The 22,303-nt window shown below is 44.2% G+C and overlaps 1 protein-coding gene and 1 long non-coding RNA gene across 6 annotated transcripts in view; one reads left to right on the forward strand and one right to left on the reverse strand.

The window, feature by feature from the left end:
• STARD7 (StAR related lipid transfer domain containing 7) overlaps window positions 1–8,383 on the reverse strand; it is a 44,042-nt gene extending 35,659 nt beyond the window's left edge. For all 4 annotated transcript variants that reach the window (XR_012496473.1, XR_012496472.1, XR_012496471.1 and 1 more), the window contains exons 1-2: window positions 8,079–8,383; window positions 274–482 (exon numbers count right to left, since the gene is read on the reverse strand). Coding sequence is in view for 1 of the 4 variants with exons in the window: in XM_019725876.2 (XP_019581435.2) it covers window positions 274–482; window positions 8,079–8,383 (514 nt within the window). In the remaining 3 variants the exon portion in view is untranslated. The remainder of the gene's footprint in view (window positions 1–273; window positions 483–8,078) is intronic.
• Window positions 8,384–8,698: 315 nt separating this feature from the next.
• On the forward strand, window positions 8,699–16,514 carry LOC141571598 (uncharacterized). 2 transcript variants are annotated; one of them, XR_012496475.1, is made up of 3 exons: window positions 8,704–8,837; window positions 15,365–15,509; window positions 15,618–16,514. It is a non-coding gene; the product is annotated as an uncharacterized LOC141571598 (long non-coding RNA). The 2 variants fall into 2 exon arrangements; XR_012496474.1 differs by lacking the exon at window positions 15,365–15,509 and having other exon boundaries at window positions 8,699–8,837.
• Window positions 16,515–22,303: the final 5,789 nt, after the last annotated feature.

The raw sequence follows: 22,303 nt of genomic DNA on the forward strand, positions 1-22,303 counted from the left end.
CCGTATTCTTATCACTTTACTGCACTTCGATTCTAGTGCTGACAGACCTTAAAGGCAGACTCAGAAACTAGAAGTCATACTGGGCAGCAAGTAGAACAAAGACGACCTACAGCAAAGTATAGCAAAGACACCGAGACTCATGTGATCTGGGAGACGGAACACAGTCCACAGTAAACCACGGCATTTGCCTGAGAACCACCAGAACAGAACAGTTAGAGCACAAGGAACCTGGGAAACCGTGGACACACTGACAGGCAGCCATGCCGGGCTCACCTCGGTACTGGTACAGGGGGGTGCCCGCGATCGGGCGCCGCCACAGCTTGAAGTGCTTCTTCTCCATCACCATTTCCCACGGCTGCGCTCTGGCCCCGGGGTCCTCACTCCCTTCTGGTTGGGGTTTTGGTTCTGGAGGGTGGCGGTCAACTCCAGAGCTCTGGAACATAGTGGACATTTCCTCCAACCGTCTCATCTCATCGATGGATCTGGGAAGGAGGAAAACAGGCATGGAGGAGGTGAGTGGAGTCAGCCCTGGGACATGAAATGTCCACACGGAGACTTGTGTAAGAACGGCGTGGGTTTAAAACAGTATTAAGTGAAGTAAATAAAAACGTTGAGTTCCAGAGTATGAGTCCCATTCCAACATCCATTTACTAGAGTATTAAATTATTTAACCAGTCCCTATTTCTTCATCTGTAAAATGGGAGATAATAGTAGTACCCACCTCAAAGGTTGACTGTGAAAATTAAATACATTTATATGTAAAGTGCTTAGTACCTGGTGTATAATTAGCCCTCGGATGTTAACTATTGAGGTTTATGACTATGAAAGGTCACTTGATACTTTTTGCCCATTTTTTATTGGATTCTTTATCTTTCTATTACATTATGAGTATTTATATATATTTCCTCCTCTCTTTTAAAGAGATATAACTCACATACCGTAAGAATCATCCTTTCATAGCACACAGTTCAGTGCTTCTGAGTATGGTCATAAGGTTGTGCAGCCATCACCACTAATTCCAGAACATGTCTGTCATCTCCAAAAGAAACCTGTACCCATCAGCCGTCACCCCCCATTCCTGCCTCCCCACAGCCCCCAGCAACCACTTATTTACTGTCTATGGACTTGCCTATTCTGGACATTTCACATAAATGGAATGATACAATATATGGTCTCGTGCCCGGCTTTTTTCACTTACTATGTTTTCAAGGTTCATACATTTTTATGGCTGAATAATATTCCACTGTGTGGCTAGACCGCACTTTGTGTATCCATTCCTCAGCTGATGGGCATTAAGGTTGTTCCCACTTTCTGGCTGTTGCGAATAATACTGCTATGAACATCTGTACATGATTTTGTGTAGACATAGGATTTTGGTTCTCTTGGGTAGATTCCTAGGAGTGAATTTGCTGGGTCATAGTAACTCTATGTTTAACTTTTTGAGGAAATGCCAAATTATTTTCCAAAGCAGCTGCACCATTTTATATTCACACCAACAATGTATGAGGGTTCCAACTGATTCACATTCTTGCCAACACTTGTTACTGTCCATCTTTTTGATTCTAGCAATCCTAGTGAGAGAGAAGTGCATCTCATGTGGTCTTCAATTTGCATTTCCCTGACGACTAATGATGGGGAGCGTATTATCATGAGCTTATTAGCCATGTGTATATCTACTGTCCTGCCCCCCACGGCCCGTGGCAACCACAAACCTGTCTCTAGGTGCCTTTTATTTCTTTGTCCTAATTTCCCTGGTGAGAACATGCACTACAACATTAAACAGATGTGCTAGCAGACATCTTTGTCTTGTTCCTGGTCTTAGGGAGAAAGCTTTCAGTCTCTCACCACTAACTATGCTGTTAACTGTGTTTTTTTTCATAGATGCCCTTTATCAGCTTGAGGAAGTTCCCTTCTATTCCTAGTCTGTTTAATTTTTTTTAAAAACATGAAAGGAGGTTGGATTTTGTCAAATGCTTTTTCTGCATCTACTTAGATGAGATAATCATGTGGTATTTGTCCTTTATTCTTTAATGTGGTGCATTAATTTTTATATGATGAACTAACCTTGCTTTTCTGGGATAAATCCCAGTTCATGGTATAAAATCTATTTTATATGTTGCTGAATTCACTTTGTTAGTATTTTGTCCAGGTCTGCATGAAGCTTTAAAACATTCAAAATAATATGATGTGTCATACTATGTGTCGTTATACATCATTTAGGTGTGTGTGTGTGTGTGTGTGTGTGTGTGTATACAGAGATAGATGGGGAAAAAAACAAAACAAATTGGGATAGATTTCAACTGGAGAAGGGTACAGAGGAGGCTTTTATTTATTTATAATATTTTATTTCTATAAAAGAGGGTGCCAAAAAAATGTTCACACATTTTAAGAAAGGAAAGAACTATTAATATATACCAATAGCAAAAGATGAATACAAGTCACATTTGACTTCTGCAATTACAAGAGGTGCTCAGAGTGGTGACCATCAGCATCCAGACAACTCTGATTACGGCGAACTACTGCTTGAGCAACGCTGACCAAAGTGTTAACATCTCTTAAAATGTACATACATTTCTTTGGAACCTCGGTATATATATGTAACATTCATGTTATTCTTTAAACTTTTATATCTGAAACATTTTGTAATAATTTTTAAAACATGGCTTGTACTTGCCCCTTAACCTTTAAATAGCAGATAAGGAAGAAAGACTGCTGCCTGTCTGTCGTATACAACTCTTCTGTGATTCCAGACTGAAGAAGACATCAACTACTGATACTGCCTGAAATGCCCTTTCACTCCTCTTCAACCTTCAAAAACCACAAGGTTCAAGGTTCACTTCTAGGCAGAGTTAACCATATACATTTATTTTATCCCTCTATAGAAACATATCACATTATAATTAATCTATCTTTATGTCTGCCTCCCTTACTAAACTGGAATTTCCTAATGGCTCAGAATCAGTCTTTTCCATATTTGTATTCCCAGCTCCTACCAAGTGCCTGGAAATCACTAGATACTCAACAAATGTTTACTGAATAAATTGAGTAGATAAATTAATATGGAAGCCTCAGTCATTCCAATTCTTAAAGATTACATTAATACATTGCTTTAAAAGCCAAAAATTCAAAGTTATACTAGTAACCCAAGATTAAAAGTTTAGAGCAATACAAAGTGATGGTGTGTGTAGATCTGTGTTTTCGTCCAGGCTCTGCCAACTAACTAGCTGTGCAGATCTTATGCCCATCATTTTACCTGTAGAGCCCTCCCTGTTTCCACCTGTAAAATAAGTACATTATTTCTTAAAGGTTCCTATTAACTCTAAAATTCCAATTCTCTGGATTTTAAACTTTGGACTTAGATGAAAATATATACCTGGGAGGACATTTGTTGTTCTGACTGCCTGACAAGGGACGCAACTCCCTTCTCAGTTAGAGCATAGCTCCTCATTTAAGTGAGGTTAATTAACTTCTGATCCAGGCTTTGAATCCTAAGGAAATAACACCAGCACATGATCTTTTGGAGATCATTCTCAGTGACCTTGAGGGAGTTGAGAGGATGGCAGTGCAAATGACCTAGGGGAAGGAGGCCAGCAACAGCGCCCTAAGATGGTTACTCCTGTACCTGGTCTTGGCCAAACTGTACTTTGGCCTTCTTGGTCATTGCTCTGAGGGGCCTAATAGCTTTATGATTAATTCCTTTCGGGCTTAAGTTAACTCATATCAGTTTCTTTGCAACTAAAAACCCTAGCCAGTACAATTTATACTGATGATAAAAAAGGTTTAACTATTTTTTTTAAGTTTTAATTTGAATTAAAAGTTGCAAAATAGGACTGACTGCTACCACTGCAAACACATACAGAAATAGGGAAGGAACTTTAGAGTAGGCAATACAATCTTGCAGAGGAGAAAGCAAAGCAAAACCACAGCTATTATAGATTTGCTCAGAGAACAAGTCAGGCATCACATGGCACCCATTATGGTACTTTACATGATCAGTAAAACATCCTTTAATTAAAAATAAGCACCACTCTCAAATGTCATTCTTATCACATAACGAAGAGGGGCAGAACATCTTATTAAAAACACATCAGAGGCTCATTACATTACACAGTAATAAGGTTTCAAAAAACCCCTGCATGACTGTAACCAGTATGTTTAATGGCCTTCTGAGATTCAAGGTGGTACAGAGCTTCTGATCCATCGCTGAATCAGCCTCTCCTGTGAAATTAAAGGGCAGTATGTGGCCTTGATTAAAATTATGAGACTAAGTTCCTACAGTGGGCAAGAAATGTCTTGTAAAGAAATGACATTCATTCGTTGAATAGCACAATATGAATGCTGGAGCAAGACTGCATCATGGAAATGTAAATGATTGTTATGTCCCCAGGTTCAAAACTCTCTGAAGGGTCTCAACTGCTAAATGCTGATAAGACATAATTTGCAGCCAGGTGCACAGTCACTCACTATCGTGTACACCGAGGAAGGAGAAACCTCTCACCATATATCTCTGCAGCCTGCTGTGCCAAAACTTGTTTGGGTGGGATGGATGTCTAAAACTTGTTATCTAAATAAGAGACTTAAACAAGTAATAAGGAGAGAGGAAAGAAGGACAAAAGAGATTATTCCCCAAATAGTAACAGAACCAAAAGATTAGTAGAGGATCAAGGAAAGACAGCCAACGCTTCCCTCTCTGCAAAACTGAAGTCATTTCTATATTTGAGAAAGGCTGGACCGAGCGCTCTGCAAATTGAAGGCACAAAACCTGAAACCAGTAAGTATAACCACACCTGGCTCATCTAAGGGTCCTGCCCTCAGTGTAGAGCTTGATATACGGCTTGAAAATGATTCAAATAAAGCGTTCCCTGTAACTAGCAATTGCAGTAAGACAACCGACTCCTTTCACATAACCCCCTCCTCAAATTCCAAATCAACGTCAAAGTTAAAGACTTTCAAGTACAACTGTTACGGGACACACCTAGAAATTAAAAACGTCAACTATAGCTCATTGCAATTCTGGGCCAACTAGTTAATGGTAAATAGTGAAGACAGTCTCAAAAAATTCAAGTCAGCTTTTATGGAGTTCTGATAATCTAAGAAGTATATATCGGTAATATACCTTCAAGTGACAGTGGTTTAAAAAAAGTTCCTTTAAGCCAAAAGGACTTTTTATTGATAATTTATCTAGTTAACAACATACTGAAAGGTTAAAAGTATTCCAAATGCCCTGAAACACAGAAATAGGAAAATGTGCAATGAAACTTTACTGGCACTTATTTATTCAAATTTCTAGAGCAATGAAATGTAACTTAAAAAAAAAAAAAAAGAGGGGGGTTAATGGAACATTTTCCGCTAGCCTTTCGTATTTCTTAACTTCCTTCCTCTTTTTGTTCCTGTAATTTATTTTAATGTTCCAAAGCCATCAAAAAATTACTGTTGTATCTTTTCATAAGATTTGCCCTGGGCTCACAGAATGCCAGCTGGCACCAAAAATAGTGATTGAAAGTTATTTTGCTTTACTGTTTAATTGAAGCCAATTGGGTAAGAATACTAGACAAAGCATTAAAAGACCTGATTTCTACACTGGCCCCCTTCTTCTCTCAAATTTTCTTCTTGGTACTAGATTAATGAGATCCTATTTATTAAGCTATTAAGCACAAATAACAGAAAGCAAAGTTATTCTTTTTCATTCTGAAAAGAAACAAGTAACAAGAAAAAACACAAGCTACTTTAAAGCACACATCCAAAGAGATATCCTGCACACTCCATCACTGTTTAACCAAGACAGCAACAGCAGAATTCGTTTGTACCAGAACAAGTCGGTACAGAAACAGAACAGAAGACCCAAAGGCTGTGGTTTAGGAGCCAGGGACAATTATGCTCTTCTTCCATTAACAATGAAAGAAATGCACTTGTTCCTGGCACATCCAACTGTGTCCCATTATGAAAGCTACCCCAAATCATCTCACTGGAACAAACAAAATCTAAGATGTTCTAAGCTAGCTATGACAACCTCAGCAGTGCCTCCGTTAAAGCAAAAAGAATACTTAAACACCAAGCAAAAAAAATTATCCGGGACCCAGAATATTTCATTCAATAAAATATAAACATGACAAACTATCAGAACATTACAGTACTGTACAACCAAGATATAGTTGAACAGCATATTATTTGCCCCCCATCAAGATAACATTTTAAAATCCTTGAAATGGATAACGCGATCAAATTTTAAGTATATGATTGAATTCAAGCATGAACTGGACAGTGAGTGTTAAATGAGGGCCTTTACAACTCTGAAGGGGGTCAAAAAAGGCACCTTAAGTGTTCTGACTGGCCTTTATGCTAAGCTTCTGAAATTTCCAGCGGGTTAACCCAGAGCAGTATCTCTTTAGGAGTTGGATTACAACCAAGAGCATTTCAACTGCCTCTGGGGTTTCAGAGAGTCTGAGGAGAAGGTAACAGAATAACTACCGGGCCTGGTCATTGATGATCTGATCTGTCTTCCACAGCGCTTAGCGACTACTGACTCAAATGTTTACCACTTTCATTTCCTATCTTGTTTCCCCCTCTAGTTCCTGCAAATGGGAGATCTACTAAGTAGAGGGCCCAGGACGTATATCCATAAAAACACAAAGTAAGCCAAAGGATGTCATCTACCACCTAGGCTTCAACATCATTCAATCCCCACCCCGTCTCTTTTGCACCCCATACCCCTCTTCTGATCTTTCTTCTCTTCTCCAAACAGATCCCACTGGGAATTTCCCCCTCAAACTTCACCACTGTGGAACATGGGTATTTCATCAACAAAAACAGAATGAAAATTCAAACAGTTAATTGATAATTTCTCAATTTAAAAGTTTCCTTCTCATAAATTCTTTTGTTTCTCACACCTGAGACTGTTTAATTAGAACAAATGGACAAGCAGCAAAAGCATACTAAAAGAAACTAGGCAAATGACCTATCACGCTTTCTGTCTTAACTTTTTTGTTAATAAAGTTGTGGTTATGATTTCAAGTTGCATCTATAAAACAGTCATCTGTCCTGCTAGGAAAAGTATTACAAGTTCTTAAGATAAATTTGCATTTACCCACAACTCAGTGTTGCACAAATAGGGCCCTGGCATCTAGGTGCTACACCTCCAAACAGTCATAGTGTTAACTTTATTGAAGTATTTCCATTTTTAACCGAACCAGATTTAAGAGTATTCCCACTTTAAATGTAGAATAACAAGAGAAATATCTAGAATAAATAGACTTGTGTGGGATTTATCAGGGGAGGGGACCGTCCTACATTACTGAATCAGTTTCAGAGTTCAGTGGGGAGAGAGAGAGGAGAGAGGGCACAGTTTAAGAACAGCTATTCAAAAGGAAATACAGACACAATGCTAGAGCTGAAGCAAGACTACCCCAGGAAATTACCTGAAAACTCTTAAGGGCTCAAATTTCAAACCACAGATTAATAAATTCAATCAATGGTACTGCACTTTTCACACACAAGTTTTGATGACAGCATGATTTCAGAGCCTAAGGAAACACTACTCCCAAAGTCCTAGTTAAGGAGCAAAACACTGACCTAATTCTTACACATTACAGTGTCTGGGATACTGGTTTGCCAGAGGAGAGCAAAATCCCTCCAGCCTCATCATTCTGCCACAAGAGTCACAATGACGAGAGCTCTCCTGGCATTTCTGACCAAGTCCCACTTAGAATGAAGTCATTTCGTAAACTGCAAGACTATCCCCTTAGGTCAGGTATGAAACTTGAATTTGCACCTTTCTGGGTGTGTTCAAGATTACGTGAATATGCCTTCAATAGCTCCTTTATTTTTTCAGAATGTTTCCTTAGGGTCCAGCTCCGCAGTCAAAGTCTCCCTCCTACACTAACCTACAATTTCAGTTATTATCAGCCCGACAAATCAAATTAACACACAGAGGCAATAAAAAACGCGGCTTACTAAAATAGGACCCAGCTACTGAATCGCCACTTCAAGGACCATCGGGCGCGGCCCCAGGTCCAAGGTCCCGCCCTTCCCACCTGAGCCGCGCCGCCCGGGGAACACAGCGACGTCCCGACCGGACCCACCTCTGCAGCTCCTCCTCCTGGATCCGCTCCTCGTCCCACACGAAGACGCCGGCGAGCGCCGCCATCACTGCCGAGGCATGGCCCGCGCGGCCGCGCAGCCGGCGCCACAGGCGGCCGAGGAGGACGCGGCGCGCGCTGTCCGAGTAAAGGCGGCCGTAGAGCTGCGCGATCTGCTGCGCGCGCCGCACGCGCAGGCCCGTCACGAAGCGGCACTGATTGGCCAGCACGGCGAGCAACCCCCCGCCCCGCGGACCCGCGCGCGCCGCCGCCGCCGCCGCCGCCGCCGCCAGCTTCTGCGGGAACATGTCGCTAGCCGTGCGCCAGGAGCAGGGGAACGAGCCTGGGAGGGCACCGCAGTCTCCGCCGATCCCCCTAGTGGGCCGACGCCGTCATGTCTTTTTGCAGCAGCAGCGGCTGAGGAGGAGTCGTTTTTGAGGAGGTGGCCTGCGACCGCTGCAGGAGGCGCTCCTGAGCTTGGGCCGCGAACCTGACGGGCGGTGAGCACTAGCCGCCTCGGTCTTCACGCCGGCGTCTGGGTCCGCGGTGCGCAGCGCGCAGGAAGCAGCAAAGCAGGCCGCTAGGTACGGAGCGTTCGGCGTCCGCCACACACGCTGCCCGCCTGCAACCTACTCCCGTGGCCGCCCCCCGGGCCGTGATTGGGTGCCGCCCAGGCTCCTCTCTGCTTACTGGCCCCGCCAAGTGCTCGTCACCGCTCTTTCCCGCCCCTTCGCGCACGCGCCGGTGCCTCTTGCTAGCAAGGTAGGTGGCGCAGCGGCGAGAACTGGTCAAGGGCGCCAGGGAGAGTGGCTGTCGGGCCCTACCGTCGCTGCCATCTTCGGGCCGCCCGACCCCGCCCAGCGGAGGAAGGGGCGCGACTAGGTGTCATAGGAGCCCTGCGCGGTGCTCGGTTCTGAGGGGCGGGGGACCGTCGCCTCACTCAGAATTTAACCCTAGGATGGGCCTCGGCATTGCCTCTGCGGGGCGCTGGGGGTGTCCAGTGGCGGGGGGCGGGGGTCGACGGTGTAGACGCCTTTGATGAATGGAGATCCTGTTGAGGCTTGACGGCAGCTGCCGTCGCACTTTTCCTCGGCCTCCCCGCCTGGCCCTCCCGGAAGCGACTCTACTGTCCGGGTGCCGACAAGGTACCCAGGGCCCGAGTCTGTGCGCTTGTCTTCTGCCTATGAACCTCGCCACGCGGGAGCAGAGCCTGGGTACGTCCTTACAGCCCAAGGCACTTTCCGGAGAGCTTCGTGGGCAGGTGGCCCGTCGCAGTCTGGAAATGCTGTAGTCCTTTGAAGTTACTAGGGGCACATGCCCCAGGTCGAGAGTAGCTGCCCCTCTCTCTGTGACACAAAGGTACCAGCGTGAGAAGGTGAACAGGTCTCCTAAAACACTTTGCAGCACCCATGAACAGCTTGGCTAAATGATCTCGAAGGGCATTCAGTGACTATTCTGACCCCAGCCTCATGAAAATAAAGCTTCTTGGTGTCTAATAGGAAAACCTTACACTAAATGGTTTCCATTTTCTTAATGCTTATATTAAGTACCTTATTGACAAACAGGAAAAAATATTGTAGAAGGATGTCTTGATGTGAAAGACGCTGTGCTCATTCTAAGGCAATGCATTAGAAATTTTACTGTAGCTAGTTGCACAGTTTTAGATGTTCTTAATAAAAGATACTTCTCCAAAAAGAGAAAATCATGCTTTATTGGCAGTTGAAATTTACGTCTATCCTACCCAGACTGTCTGATTTTACTCGAGATTGGTTTATTTTCCCTTGAAAGCAGGTAAGGAGAAATGGGTATTTAACAGAAAATAGTGTTTGACATTTTGTTGAGCCCAGCTTTTCTCAGTGATGGTAACATGGCTAGGGGGGGACAGTGGGTGGAGAGTTGAACTTTCCTCCTGTTCTGCTTCCCTTGATTAAAAGGAGTTTTACCACTTCAGCTTGGGTTTTTGTTTTGTGTATGTTCTTGTTTTGTTTATCAAAATGAGTTCTCAGGAACTTCAGCTGAGCCCCTCTAAAATCCAGTCTCTACCTAAACACAATCAAGTCCATCTTCAAAAAGCTTTGGGGGGAAAAAATAGGCATTAGCTCTTCCTCTTTCCAGATACCACTCCTTTTTTTCACAGCTTTGATTTTGTTTTTAAAGGGATGGCATAAATGTTCTTGCTGTCTTCATTTCTGCACCTACCTATCTATCACTTCTTTCTTTTTAGAATTAATTTGTTCTAGACCATTCTCTCTATGACTTTTGCTCAGGCCCTAACTGTACTCTCTAGTGTAACCTCCCTTCCAAGCCATTAGTAACAAACTTTTTTGCTTGTGTATTTCATAACAATGTTGGAAAACTTTATTCCCTTTGTATATTTTTAATTTGGTCCAAAATTCTTCATCATGAGTTCATCTTATAAGTTAGATTCTACTTATCAGATCACCAAAACACAAAGTTGAGGACCCAGCAATAATCCATGGTAAGACTAAGTGGTGTATCCAGGATTGGGCAGGAGCGGGACCAGGGGTGGGGCACAGGTAAGCTACACAAGCAGATGGACTAGATGGACATCCATGTCACCTACCATTTTGCACTGAGCCTCTCCCTCAGCTCACACCTATGGCTGCATAGGAGGTGGGGTCCCTTTATGACCAGCTGACAAAGGAGGGCAAAAAGCAAAGTTTGATTCACCGATAGGTCAGAATGGTATGTGGGTACCAGCCCAAAATGACAGCCGCCCCACCCTGGGGTCATCTTAAGAGACAGTGGCCAGGGACATTCCCAGTGGCTGAATCCTCAGTGGTCTACCTGGCCATTCACTTGGGGTAGACAGACATATATCCAGGTTAGAGTATGTAGATTCATGGCACTGGCAGTTGACTTAGCTGGTCAGAGAAAGATCAAGGACAAGGAGGTCCGAGATAGAGGCATGTGGATGAACTATGTGAGTGGGCGAGAAGTGTGCGGATGCCCACCAGAGAGCAGTGACATGAAAGGTTCTGAGCAACGAAGTAGAATGACAGCTGTTGAGCCAGTACCACAATCGAGTATTTAATGGGTGTTTGATCCATTGACATAGGATCCCACATAATGTCGCATGACGGTAGCACCTGACCATGGATCCACTGGTCCTATCATTCTGTATCATCCAGAAGATGCCAACCTGAACAGAGAAAAGGAATGGCCTGTGAAGGCACAGCTGAGGTGTCAGCATAGAGCTGCCACCAACTAACGATGGGGCCATCTTCCAGGACATAGTATACATTCCATCAACAGTCACTATAGCGCTGCATCCCAACAGGAAGAGTGGATAGGTCCAGGGACTAAGGGGTGGAAGTAGGAGTGGCTTCTCTTGCCATGAATCCCAGTGATCCCACTGGAGGTATTTCTGTCACCACAACTCTGAGCTTTGAGGGTTTTGAGGCCCTGGTTCCCAAAGAGGAAATAATTGCCATCAGAAGATACAGCAAAAGTCCCATTGAACTTTAATTTACACTTGCCACCAGGCACTTTGAGCTCCTCGTGCCAAGAAACCAGGCAAGAAGCAGGAGGCACCATCCTGACAAGGTGATTGACCCAGGTCATGGGGAAAAGCCAGGGCTGTGGTTACACAGTGGAGCAAAAAGGAAGATGTTTGGTACCCAGATGATACAGGCGTAGAGGAGCAAGCCTGCGGGAGCTGGGGGAGGATCTTAGGGTACAGAGAGGCATAAGTGTGCAAGTAAGTCAGGACCCAAGTATCAGGATAGAGAGGAACTGCATATAGAGGCCAGTAGGAGGGCGGTCATGACATAAGGATAGGGCCACCGTAGGGTGACAGGAAGCTGCATGTAAGAATAGCCTGAAGCTTCACATCCCTCCTGCCTAGGACCGAGGTAGACCCATCTTAGCTGCCACCTAGCAATCTGTGGAAACCTGACCCGTTTCCTTCTGCATTCAACGAGCTCCACTAGGGGTAAAAGTCCAGTCCTCTCACTACCCCTTTATTTACTTGGCCTCAGGAAAGTCAGAGATGACCACACTGCTGTTGGGGGCGGGGAACTGTTCATGCGTAGGCTAGCTCCTTCCTCGGGTGAGCTACCTAGTGTCCAGAATCCCACTGCTCTGAGGTGGGTTCTTTGCTGACGGTTGGGGCGGGGTCGGCCTGATTATGGGATTGGTATCAGCCCACTTAGCTCACAAACCTAGCACTGTACTCCAGCCCAGCCTCTCTACCAATAATACATTTTTGGCCCCTTGCTGCCAGTCCTGTATTTGTCAGGGCCCTTCCTGACCCCTTCAGCCTTGCTCTTCTTTGAGTCCCCATTGCATTTTTGGTGTATCTCTAGCATGGTGTATCATGATTTGGATAACTGTAGAATCTGCTTTCCTTATTGGCTGAGATCTAAGAGAAGACACTCTGAGATAAGCTGGGAAAACAAAGATGACGAGAAGAACATGAAGAGACAGACATGGGAACAAACAATGACAGCGCCCCGTGATAAGTGCTGATAGGATTGGAGACACACTCGTGTTGGGCGCACTGACCAGAGCCCAGCCCTGTGGAGAAGGGGACAAATGAGCGGGAGAGATGACCTCAAGCCCAGCTTACTCTCCATTTCTGGGAGACCTTAGGGACTCAGCCGCTCAGCATTCACCCCTTTAGTAAAAGTACTTTGCTTTCCTCCCCCCCTCACTCCTCTCATGCGTGTGGGTAGACAAGCTACCCTAGGCCTGGCCAGTCAGAGCACTGAATCCTGGCCGCGTGGACTCAGGACAAGGTCCATCCCAAGTTGGTCAAACGAGAGTGACCCCTGGGACATGGAAAGGAAGGAGCTTTGTTTTCTGTTGAACTTGGTGCTCTGAGGATGGCTGGAGGCTAAACAGCTCTCATTGCCACCAGGGGAGAGCCTGACGGGAGTGCAGTAGCATACACCTCAGTGCTGGGAGGTGGGGACATTCAACTCCCACCTACAGCACGAGGCCATACAGGAGGTGATGGTGGAAGACTGAGCTCTCATCTGTGGGGGCTCCTGGGCCTGCCGGCTTACCCACCTTCTCATAAGACAGGGTGGTGGCGCCTCAGCCTGTGTCCCTTCACAAAACAATGGTCCACAACTGCAGCCACTAATGGTTCTACCATGTGATGCTGGGCCTGGGCGACTGCCTCTCCCGGCTGCTGGCCAGCTGTGTCCTGGGCAGAGGCCAATTGTCCACACAGACAGGCCCATCATACAGAGTGGCTATGAAGGAGCTGACTTGGGCATGTGGCCGCCCCCATCTGGGAAGAGCTGGTCTTGCTCCTCACAGGAGCTCCCTGGAGGCCAGGTATCAGTGCCCCACAGCTCACACTCCGCACTCAGTTCAGAGCTTATCTCCCCATGGAGGCTGCAAATAAAGAGTAGGAAAATCGTTTCACAGGGGTGCAGAGGGGAAGTTAAGGCTTCAAAATACCAGCACATTGTGTCAGAACCTTTGAGGTATAACGGAGGACACTGACGGTAGTGAATCCTGTGTTTCACCGAAAATAAGACCTAGTTGGACCATCAGCTCTAATGCATCTTTTGGAGCAAAAATTAATATAAGACCCGGTATTGTATTATATTATACCCAGTATTATATTACATTATATATTATATTATAGATAGTAAAATAAGACCGGGTCTTATATTAATTTTTGCTCCAAAAGACGCATTAGAGCTGATGGTCCAGCTAGGTCTTATTTTCAGGGAAACACGGTATCTGAACAATTGAAAGTTTAATTTCTGGAGGCATGGCTCTGAAATTTTTGAGAAAGTACACATCTCAGAATTAATGGTTTTAGTTGGGAACTTCTTTAGTTAAGAAAACGGTCTGTTCAGTTGAAATACTCCAAAATCAAAGCCATTTCTGTGGAGCAAGGTAGTTTTGGTTCTATTTCTGGCCCATGTCCATTCATTTGTTCATCCATTCATTATACAACCGGCGCCTTCTCCCTGTTGCCCGAGCTCCGAGCGCCTCTGAGCTTCACATTCCCCTAATGTGGACATACTGGAATGTGGTCTCTATGAGCCCGTCCAGGTCTTTATACCTCATTTTCTAGAATCTCAGCAAAGGCACAGGCACCATTTAGAAACAACTCGATGCAGTGATTTTGTCATAAAATGCACATACCGGGCCATCCTGCGACCTACTGCCTGGCCGGATGGGCCTTCTGGATTTCAGGGGTCTGTGGACAGGCAGGTCCTATGCGCATCACTGTCACAACAACCTTGTGTTAGGCAGTTTTGCTCACGACTTGATTGCAGGCCACAGGGAGGAAGCTGCAGCAGACCATCGGGTAGAGTCTCCTATTGGAGCCTTCACTGGGGTTGAACACCAGGGCACAAGGACCCCTGAGATATGCCAGGTTCCCGCTTCCCTGCTTCCCTTCCTCCACACTCTGTTCCCTGGGAGGCCTTCCACCTGGGAAAGCAGGAGGCTTAGCCCCTCATCAGTCTGGCTAAGGGCCCCTGAGGCCTCGTGTCCTTGTCCTTCTTACTGCTGCCTGTTTCCTGGAAGTCAGCTGTAGTTCTGCTAGCTGATTTCTGCATTCCCTGTGTGCTTGTGACCCCATCCATATTCCAGGTTGCAGGCCTGATGCCATCCAAGATGGGGTTCATCCTGTTGCTTTCCCCAAGCTCTCTGCCACCCATTTCTGCCCCCTCGAGGTCTATACTGTCTGCTCCTGCCCTCCCTGACCCCTGTGACTCTGCTCTACCTTTGCTGAGAAGCCCACCGTTAGCCATGGCCTGTCTGTGGACATTCAGCACTGATCAGCACCGAGTTCATCTGTGTTCCCCAACTGAAGATAGCCATCTTTGTGGACAGCCTCACATCCTGCCAGCCACCCGCATGTCCCCAGGAGGCCCGGTCCAGCTCCTTCTTCAATACCGCACACCTTAGGGGATGCTTTTCCAACAACCTCTGAGAAGAACACACAAACTCCCCCTCCTCCAGTCTGTCTGCTCTGATTCAATGCTAGGTCCTGGTGTCTCAGGTGGGTCCATGGTGGCTTCTGCTACAGGCCCTGATGAATCCCAGCCTGGTCGTGCTCAGGAAATCGAAACCAGGGCATGGTTCCCAGGAGTTTACCCAAATTCTGCAGATACAATTGCCTCCAACCTCTGCTCAAGGCCATTCCAGGATGTCTGTCCCGGAGAGAAGGTACAGACCATTGAGGAGTTGTCCCCAGCAATGTGATTGGATAGCACACACAGAAGGCAGACAGTACTGGTACCTGTGGCCGGCTGGGCTGAGTGATAGAGTCTCAGGTCTCTTTCAGTCCCTAGGCAAAAAGATCATAATGAAGCATTTCGCTGATCAAATTTGTCCAGTAACAATTTCCAGTAGCCACGGTAGAAGCAGCCTTGGGGAGATGCACGTTCAGAAGCACTCAGTTTGACTACAGGGCAGAGCTTTGTGTTACTGAGGAAGGTAATAAATTGTCTAATCGGGGCCTTTTAAACTGTGACACTGTCTTTTTTTCTCTGGAAGGAAGTATGGACTCCATCTAACAAGATCTCATTGCTTTCTCCTTTCCAGGTCTTACACGGTGGGTGAAATGGAATGAAATTCATGATCCCAGCTTCCAATATGGCAAGGCAAGCAAGAACACACTGAGCTCTCTTTCCCAAGGCCACTGGGAAGGGAACAGATCAGAACTGACCTGGCCTTGACCATACAGAAGACACACACATTCTCTCTGACAGGGTCAGGTCACCTGGGAAAACTACCCCATCTGAAGAGGCAGAAATGGGGTGGACAAGGCATTCGATGTGGGGGACAAAAAGAGCAAAGGTGTGTGAGCAGGAAAGCCCCAGGCATGTTTAAAGACAGTGAGCCATCTGCTGTGTGGGGGCCAGAGTGTTGGAGACTGGTTAGACCACTCCCAGGAGGCAAGCATGGAAGGCCCAGGACTGACCCAAATTCTTCACATTCAAACAGAAGGTCTTTGATGGCCTGGGACTTGTTCAAAGTCTGTCCATTCAGAGTCACACACAAAGCTTGTTAAAGAGCTATGAGGACCCACAAACATAGTCATGGAAGTCCTGTCCACTTCAGGAGTCCCAGAGCCATTAAAATTGAGTAATCATTATTGAGCACCTACTGTAAACCCAGTCATGTTGCTAGGCGTGGTTGTCAGACTTACCTCTTAATCTGTACAACTAATCTTTGTCATTCTGCTTTTAGAAACTGAGAAAACTCGGCCTCAGAGTGTTGGGATCCCCATACCACCGATTTCTAGCTGTATGACATCAGCCACATTACTCTGCCTTTCAGTGCTTCCCTTACCTTATATATAAACAGGTGTAATACCCACAACATCAACATTATTTTGAGGATAAAATGAGTTAATACATTGAAGCACTCTTAATCTCATGCCTGATATGTGAGTATACTGAACTCTCAATAAATGTGTTATTGTTTTCTGTAATGTGACACTTCGTGGTAACCTGATTAATGTCCTCCCACATCTCACTGTGCTCTGAGATGCATAAAGATGGACTTTCTCAGCTTGTACTCACCATGACCAAGTACATGCCTGTAACATAGTAAGATCTTGGAATGAATAGAAGAAGAAGGCTACGATGAATGAATCTTCCAGCCATGAATTCAATTGCAAATCAGCACTAGCATTATGGACAAGTGGGACCTAGATAGAGGGTTCTGGTCCCAATTCTGCCACTAACATGAATCTGTTTCCCTAAATGAGAGCGAATGCTGCCATCATTGCCAGTGCTCCTCACTTGCATCCAGCCAGTGCTTACTGAGCACCCACTACATGCAGTCACCTCATCAGGGACACAGGACACCTAATGAGATGAGGTCCTGCCTGCAGCATGTGACAGACCTGTCTTGCAGCTCTTGCTGTGATCATCTCCCAGTCTCTTCTCTGGAATGGCTTGTGAGCTCCCCAAGGGCAGGAATCAGGTCTCTCTTACCTCTGATGACATTATATAGTGATAAAAGGTACATTATATAGTGATATAAAAGGTACAGTCCATCAAGAAGGTGTAGCAATTATAAGCATACATGTCCCCCAAACATATTAAGCACAACTGACAGAATTAAAAACAGAAATAGACAGTCACAGAGCAATAGAAGAGATTTCAATGCTGCATTTAGTAATGGATATTATGAGCAGACAGAATCGATAAGGAAATAGAGAACTTGAACAACACCATAACCTTCTACCCCAAACAGCAGAGTACGTATTCTTCTCAAGTGTCTACAAAAAATTCCCCAGGATAGACCATACTGTAGGCCCCCAAACAAGTCTTAATCGATTTTTTTTAAAACATCAAATCATAAAAAAATATGATTTCTGACCATATGGAATCGCACTAGAAATCAAGAACAGGAGGAAAGCTGGGGAAAGAAATCACAAAGATGAGAAAATTAAACAACAGACCGTAACACCCAACAGATGCAAGCTGAATATATGAAGGATTCTAGAAAACACATTGAATAAAATGAGAATGAAAGAACAACATACCAGGACTTATGGCATGCACTTGAAGAAATGCTTACAGAGAAACTTACAGTTGTAAATGTCTGTATTAAAAAAAAGATAGATCTCAAAACTATGGCCTAACTTTATACCTTCAGGAGTAGAAAAGGAAGAGTAAACTAAACCCAAAGCTAGCAAAAAGAGGATATTAATAAATATGAGAACACAGGTAAAATAAAGACCAAAAACAAAAACAATAGATCAACAAAATTGATAAAAAGATCAACAAAATTGGCAAACTTTTAGCTAGATTAACTGGCAAGAAAGAGACTGGACCACATTATTATAACCAAAAGTGAAAGTTGAATATTACTACCAACTCTACAGGAATAGATGATTATAAGAGTATACTGTGAGTATTTTACTTCAACAAATTCAATAACTTAGATTATGTGGACAAATTCCTACAAGTACACAAACTAACAAAGCTGATTCAAGAAGAAATTGAAACTCTGAATAGACTTATAAAAATTACAGAGGTTGAATTCTAAACAAACAAGAAAATCCTACAACAAAGACAAGCCAAGACCAGATGGCTTTCCAGGTGAATTCTACAAAGTATTTAAAGAAGAGTTAAACCCAAACTCTCCACCACCACCACTCCCCAAAAAAATAGATGAGGAAGAAATACTTTCTATCTCATTCTAAGAGTCCAGCATAACCCTGATAGGAGAACAGACAAAAACTTCACAAGCAAAGAAAACCGCAGGTAAATATCCCTTATAAATGTAGATGATAAAACCCCTCAATATTACACTAGGTAATGTAAAACTATTTCTATTTGGCAATAACCTGATTTTATATATACAAATGATTAAGTAATTCAAAAATAGAAGCCAAAAGAAATTGTTAGAGCTAATAAATGAATTCAGCAAAGTTATAGGATATAAGACCAACACTCAAATATCAATTGTCATTCAATACATAGATATGAACAATTGCTATAATTCTATATTAATGAGTAATCTGAGAAAAACAATTCCATTTGCAAGAGCATCAAAAATAAATACTTAAAAATGTATTTAACCAGGAGGTGCTAGACTCACACTCTACAAACTACAGAATATTTCTGAGAGATACTAAAAAGAGGCCATAAATAAATGAAAGGACACTCCAAGTTTAGGGATTGAAAGATTTAATAAGGTAAGATCACAATATTCCTTAACGTACTCTATCCTTTAGATATAATCACTATAAAATCCCAACAAATTTTGCTGCAGATGGAAAAGCTAATCCAAAAATTCATACCAAATTGCAAGAAATTCCAACTAGCCACCATAATGTTGAAAAGGGGAAATGGGAAGACATGCACTTTCTGATTTTAAATCTTACTACAAAGCAACAGTAATGAAGCAGTTCATTTTATTGGCATAAAGATAGACATATTGAGATCAATGGAATAGATTGAGAGTCACATGAGTTTCAACAAGGTTGTCAAGACCATTGCATGTGGAAGAAACACTGTCTTCAAAAATTGGTGCTAGGAAGACTGGATATTCACATGCAAAAGACTGAATTTGAATCCTTACCTCACACCGTATACAAAACCTAACTCACAATGGAGGTAACCTAAATTTAAGAGTTAGAACTATAAAAAATTTCTTAAAAGAAAACAAAGGGGTAAATATTGTGGTCTTGGATTTGGTAATGGAGTCTTAGATATAACATCCAAAGCTCAAGCAAGAAATGATCAATTCATGAGACTTAATCTATTAAGACTTCATAAACATGATATACTTTTTGCATCAAAAGACATTATCAGGAGAGTGAAAAGACAACATATGGAATTGGGAGGAAATATTTGCAAATCATATATCTGATAAGGGTCTAATATTCAGAATACATAAAGAACTCACTCCTATCACTTGTGATGGTTCATCTTATGGGTCAATTTGGCTAGGTTATAGTACCTAGTTACTGAATCAAACACATCTGCAATCAGTTGACTTTAGAAGGTATCACCCTTGAAAACGTGAGTGAGTCTCAGTTGAAACATTTAAGAGGAAAAAATAAAGGTTACTAGTGAAGAAGAAATCGTGCTTCAGATTCAGTAAAAAATCCCGTTGAATTTCTAATCTGCGGTTCTGCTCTCTAGACTCTGCTCTCTAGACTTTACACCCCACAACAACAAGAAAATTTCAAGAATTAAATCCATTCATGTGTGTCTCTCTCTGTGTGTACATACACATATGCATACATGCATGCATATATGTATATATATGCATATGTTCATGTTATAAATATATACGTTCTTTTTCTCTGGAGACCACTGACTGATACAGATTTTGGTAAGTAGGATGGTTCTAGAGGAACAGAATCTTTTTGTTTGTTTGTTTGTTTTGTGGAAGGGGAACAGGACTTTATTGGGGAACAGTGTGTACTTCCAGGACTTTTTCCAAGTCAGTTATTGTTCTTTCAATCTTAGTTGTGGAGGGCACAGCTCAGCTCCAGATCCAGTTGCCATTGTCAGTTGCAGGGGGTGCAGCCCACCATCCCTTGCGAGAGTCAAACTGTCAACCTTGTGGTTGAGAGGACACACTCCAACCAACTGAGCCATCTGGGAGCTCAGTGGCAGCTCAGCTCAAGGTGCTGTGTTCAATTTTAGTATTAGGGGGCACAGTCCACCATTCCTTGTAGGAGTCGAGGAGTCGAACCGGCAACCTTGTGGTTGAGAGCCTGCACTCCAACCAACTGAGCCATCTGGCCACCTAGGAGCTGAGCAGCAGCTCATTGACTTCATTCTAATTGTGGAGGGTGCAGCTCGCTGGCCCATGTGGGAATTGAACCTGCAGCCTTCGGCATTAGGAGCACAGAGCTCCAACCACCTGAGCCACCGGGCCAGCCAAGAACAGAATTTTAAAGATGGGTTTTTTCAAATGGTTCTGGGGTTTCTGGAATTAGTTTCCCAATATGAATAAATTTAAAGGCCCTAACAATTCTATTTCCAGTGTTAAAGAAGACATTGATAGTCCACGGTACAATGTGGCAATAGAGATATACAAAGGAACACCACTGAATATTCCTAATCAAATATTTACAAAAGCCAAGATTCTAGGTGGTCATGAGACATCATTGAAAAAGAGAGTCAAAGGGAAATTTTCCCAGTGGGTAGAACTTTGAGTAATGCACCTGGTTGTTGATCGTGCTTGCAAGATAAATGGCCAGAGATATGGGTCTATATTAATTCATGGATGCATGATTTGGTTGGATGGTCAAGAGCTTGGAAAGATTTAATAGGAAAATTGGTGACAAGGAGATGTAGGGAAGAAGCACATGCCCAGGCTTCATGAATAGGCAATAAATATGAATCTATTTGAGACCCATGAGAATGCTCACCAAAGAGTGACCTCAGCAGATGAGGACTTTAATAATCCAGTGGATATAAGGGGCCGTAATGGCAGATGTGGGGGTGATGCATGGGCTCAGCATTATGGCTTCCGCTCATCCAGTTTGCCCTCCCCTCCACACACACACACACACACACACACACACACACACACACACACACGGTCACTGCTGAGTGCCAAATCTGCCAGGAGCGCTGACAAAAACAGGGTCCCTGATGTGACACTGTCCCTAGGGTGATCAGGCAGCTGCCCCATGTCAGGTGATTGTATGATTATATGGGACATCCTCTCCCATGGAAGGGGCAGTGTTTTTGTTTTTATTGGCTTAGACACCTACTCTGGATAGAGAATTGCGTTCCCTTCACGCAGTGTTTCTGGTAACTACCATCTGGAGACTCACAGAGTCCTTTATCCACTACTACGGTGTTCCACTCATCAAAGGACTTGCCGCGCAGAAATACAGTGTGGCGGTGGGCCCATGCTCACCAACTTACTGGTCTTCCCCTGTTCCCCTTCCTCCTGAAGCAGCTGACTTGATAGGACTGAAGAATGGGCTGTGACATCTGAGGTGAAGCGCCACCAGGTGGGGATACCTCGCAGGGAGGGGGCAGTTCCGCAGGAGGCTGCTTTGGCCCTAAATCAGTGTCCTGATGTCCCCATAGCCAGGATTCACAAGTCCGTCAATCATGAGTGGACCTGTGTGTGGCTCCACCATTGACCCTCTTAACCCCAGTGATCCATCATTTATGCTTCATGGGCATGTGACCTCATGGTCAGGGGTCTTCATTCCACAGAGAGTAGAGCATCCACCAAGAAACACATTGATTTCACTGGACTGGAAATTAAGATTGCCACCCAGCCACTTAGGGGCCCCTCGTGCTTCTGAATCATTAGGCAAAGAAGAGAGACGCTATACTGGCTGGGTAAGTGATTCTGACTGCCAAGGGGACATAGGACAGCTGTGCAGTGGAGGTCAGGATCACAGGACACTCCTCAGGACTTAGCATCACCCCGCCCTGTGATGAAGTCCATGGAAAACAAGGAACACATCCAGGCGGGACTACTGATGGTCCAACCTTTCAGGAGTGAAGGTCAGGGTCATCCCACCAGGCAAAAAGCACCACCAGCTGAGGTGCTCGCTGAGAACAAAGGGAATATGAAGTGGAAGATGGAAGAAGGTAGTTTAAGTACCAGCTCTGAAGTGTGATGAGCTCCTAAAGCATGGATTGGATTGTTGTGTTTTTCATAATCAGTTGGGAATAAATTTGAGTGTTTCTGTATGTTTTACACGTCAGTTACATCTACATAAATGTAAAAAAACCAGCGTGAGTGATATGCAACCCACTACGAACATGCATCTCTTCACGGTG

Source organism: Rhinolophus sinicus, linkage group LG05 (genome assembly GCF_036562045.2).
Source record: "Rhinolophus sinicus isolate RSC01 linkage group LG05, ASM3656204v1, whole genome shotgun sequence".
In the NCBI taxonomy this organism is placed as follows: domain Eukaryota; kingdom Metazoa; phylum Chordata; class Mammalia; order Chiroptera; family Rhinolophidae; genus Rhinolophus; species Rhinolophus sinicus.